This window comes from Austrofundulus limnaeus, unplaced genomic scaffold, assembly GCF_001266775.1.
Source record: "Austrofundulus limnaeus strain Quisiro unplaced genomic scaffold, Austrofundulus_limnaeus-1.0 Scaffold252, whole genome shotgun sequence".
In the NCBI taxonomy this organism is placed as follows: Eukaryota; Metazoa; Chordata; class Actinopteri; order Cyprinodontiformes; family Rivulidae; genus Austrofundulus; species Austrofundulus limnaeus.
This window is the reverse complement of record NW_013952654.1, coordinates 731,874-735,571: the sequence shown is the minus strand read 5'-3', so window position 1 is coordinate 735,571 and position 3,698 is coordinate 731,874. Positions and strand designations below refer to the sequence as shown.

The window sequence follows — 3,698 nt, the reverse complement described above, 5'->3', positions numbered from 1 at the left end:
CTTTCATGTGGGAGAGCAGGGTTCAAAACCCAGCTAAAGCAACTTTAACTGATAAATCTCTACTAAATTCATATTGTCACACAGTTAACCTTATTAGAGACACCTGCTGACGTGACAGGCACAAGCTGGTGTAGAAAACACATTTGAACTTGGTCAAAGTTCATTCTACAAGTCCACTGCTGCAGGCAAAGACATGCTGCAAGGCAATGCACACTTGTTTTTACATCGTAAAAACCCATKTCTAGTTAATCTTAGCTTTTATGTACCGTTTCCCTTTTTTATCTGCTAGCTAATGATTTGTTTTAGTTTTAACTAGTTTTGCTAAATGTAGCTTTTAGCTTCAGTTTGGTGATTTTAGCTTTTCTATAATGTTTAGCTTATTTGAGCTTTTAGCTACAATTTTGTTAAATATAGCTTTTTGTACAGGTTGTCTAGTCTGAGCTCTTAGCTACTATTTAATTTTTATATTTTAATCTACTTTTTTTGCTAATTAGATCTGTTAGCTACTTTGTTAGCTTTCTAATTTTAGCTTGTAGCTACACTTTTGTTATTCAATTTTTTAGCTACTGTTTTGTTAATTTCTGCTTTTCATGTTAGCTGTCACATTTAGGCTTCAGCTGTCGTTCAGCTGTTTATTCTCTGGTTTTGCTCCTTACAGACCCTGGTGGCAGCAAACAATTATCTTTTTTAACTTTTAGAAACAGAAAAAAGTTTTCACAGATCAAAACTGTATTTTAAATATTCAGCTTTTAGCACAGAATGATCTAGTCCAGGTTTGATGAGTCCAGGTTTTGTGGTTTTTTAATTAAAGCAGATTAAAGTTGGTTTTAGCCCTTTAAACTGTGGAATCAGAAGCCAACTTCACTTCCGCCTYTCCCACCGAGCTGCGGCTCTTCCTCAGGCCGCCAGAGGTCGCCCTTCTCCCGGACTCCTCCTCAGTGACTCCCCCTCTTCTTCCAGCAGCTCAGACAGAAAAAGGGAAAACATCGGATCGAGCTTTTCCGGTCCGCTGGTTCTGGTTTCCCCTCAGACCTAAAGGAGGAACGCGCAGGAGGCCCGCGGTTCGGTTCCTCCGTACGGCTCCGACGCGTTCGGTCGGCGGGGCTCTGGGTTCGGAGGTCTGCGAGGGTCCGAGGGGGTGGAGGAGGAGGGGGGGTGCCCGGTGGGAGCTCCATCCGCCGCCCCGCTGTCCGGTCCACAGAACCCGGTTTACATCCTCCGGAACCAAAGAGGATTCTGGATCCTGGTGCTGGGCTCTGCTGTCGTGGAGGAGGAGGACGGGGGTCCTGGGTGGAAACCTGAGTCCAGCGGGGATGAGAGACTGGGCTTCCCTGGTTCGGTGCCAGATGCATCTGGAAAGGATAAACCCAGAGATCCAGTCCGGCTCAGAGGACCAGAACCGAACTCACGTCTCAGAGTTTTTAAAGATGTTTTTCTTCTAATAAAGTCCACCTGAGCCACAGATCAGAACCGGATTTCTTCCTCCCGGCGGTTCTGGACATGCTGGATCTCGGATCTCTCCTGGGCGCGCACTGACAGGCTTCCAGACCCAGATCCAGATCCGGATCCGGCTCAGATGTGTGCGGCCAGGTTCGGCGGCTGCACCAACGGCTGCTCGGAGGAGGCCCCCGGTCCGGTCCCGGCCTCCAGGATGCTGCTGGACTGGGCCGAGGCCGGGCMCCAGGTCCTGCACAGCCTGGAGATGGGCACCGTGATGACGGTCTTCTACCAGAAGAAGTCCCAGAGACCCGAGAGGAGGACTTTCCAGGTCCGGCAGGACACCCGGCAGATCGTGTGGAGCCGGAACCCGGACAAGACCGAGGGAGAAGGTGAGGATCTGGGCTCTGGACCGGGTCTGGACCCGRCTCTGTAAAGCAAACTGGGACAAAGTAGAGAGGAAACTCAGCTGCTGTGTTCCTGTTTGTGTCTGTTAGCAAAATATCTCCGGAACCACTTTGTTCTWTTAAATAAGCCCCGCCCCCTCCTGCAGGTGTTACAGGAAGACTTCCCAGAATGCATCTGTGTTTCCTCTGCTCTCCAGGTGCTTTTCAGGAACTGAAACATTCTTAGAAAACAAACAAATTACTAAATTTCTGCCATTTTTACTGACGATGAGCTAAAGTTCGGCGTGGTAGTAGCCGAAAGTCCTTCATGTCAGAGTCTGAGTTTAATGACAGAAAAGGATCAAAAAATTTTCCAAAATGGCTACAACTGCATCCTGTGTCTGCACAAATTAACACCAGCCAAGAGCTAAAAGTAGCTAAACACTAGCTGAAAGCTAAAACCAGAAAGATGCTATCAGGGCAGAGTTATCTTTAGTAATAGTAGAATTAGTAGTTAAAAGTATAATTATTTGTAGTACTAGTAGGAGGCTGCAACTAGTAGTAGAAATACTAGTAGTCGTATAACTAGTGGTAGTTGTAGTAGCATTAGCAGAAGTGAAAGTACTGAAAGTAGTAGTACTGGATATAGCAATAGTAGTGGTGGTTGTAGTATTAGTACTTATAATTTGTAATAATTTTAGTATAAAATATAAAGATTAGGACTGTATGTACTGCATCAGTTTGATCTAATCCAGTTTGATTTAATCCAGATTGATTTAATCCTGTTTGATTTAATCCAGATTGATCTAATTTAGTTTGATTTAATCCAGATTGATCGAATCCAGTTTGATTTAATCCAGATTGATATAATTTAGTTTGATTTAATCCAGATTGATCCAATCCAGTTAGATTTAATCCAGTTTGATTTAATCCCAGATTGATTTAATCCAGTTTGATTTAATCCAGTTTGATTTAATCCCAGTTTGATCTAATCTAGTTTGATTAAATCTGGTTTGCTTTAATCAAGTGTGATTTAATCCAGTTTGATCTAACGTAGTTACATCTAATCCAGTTTGATTTAATCCCAGATTGATTTAATCCAGTTTGATTTAATCAAGTTTGATTTAATCCAGTTTGATTTAATCCCAGTTTGATTTAATCCCAGTTTGATTAAATCTGGTTTGCTTTAATCAAGTGTGATTTAATCCAGTTTGATCTAACGTAGTTACATCTAATCCAGTTTGATTTAATCCCAGATGGATTTAATCCAGTTTGATTTAATCAAGTTTGATTTAATCAAGTTTGATTTAATCCCAGTTTGATTTAATCCCAGTTTGATCTAATCCAGTTTGATTTAATCCACATTGATTAAATCCAGTTTGATTTAATACCAGATTGATTTAATCCAGTTTGATCTAATCTAGTTTGATTTAATCCAGATTGATCTAATCCAGATTGATTTAATCCAGTTTTATCTAATCCCAGATTGATTTAATCTAGTTTGCGCTAATTCCAGATTAATTTAATCCAGTCTGATCTAATCCAGTATGAACGAGACGATCATTTAAATCCACTCAGAGTCATTTTTTCTCTAATCTGGAGTCTCCAGCCCTTCAGAATAAAACTGCTGAGTCGGACTCGGGTCGGCAGAAACAGAAGGGACTCGTTGTCTCGGGGCTCAGGTTGCAGCTCTGGCAGGTTCTAGAACCGGAGCGGGTCTGGACCTGAAACACCAACAGCTTCCTGTGTGGACAGACGGGTCGTGACCTTTGACCCCTGCTGTCAGACGGACCGACAGGGTCTGGACTGAGGCGGTCCCCGGGGGGGGTCTTTGGTGGAAGTGTGTGTGTGTGTGTGTGTGTGTGTGTGTGTGTG

At 43.2% G+C, this 3,698-nt stretch overlaps 1 protein-coding gene across 1 annotated transcript in view; it reads left to right on the top strand.

Moving 5' to 3' along the window:
• The first annotated feature begins 640 nt into the window (after positions 1-640).
• Positions 641-3,698, top strand: part of LOC106526007 (1-phosphatidylinositol 4,5-bisphosphate phosphodiesterase gamma-1) — a 42,317-nt gene continuing 39,259 nt past the window's right edge. The window contains exon 1 of the mRNA XM_014020430.1: positions 641-1,829. Within this exon, the coding sequence (XP_013875884.1) occupies positions 1,577-1,829 (253 nt within the window). The 5' untranslated portion in view covers positions 641-1,576. The remainder of the gene's footprint in view (positions 1,830-3,698) is intronic.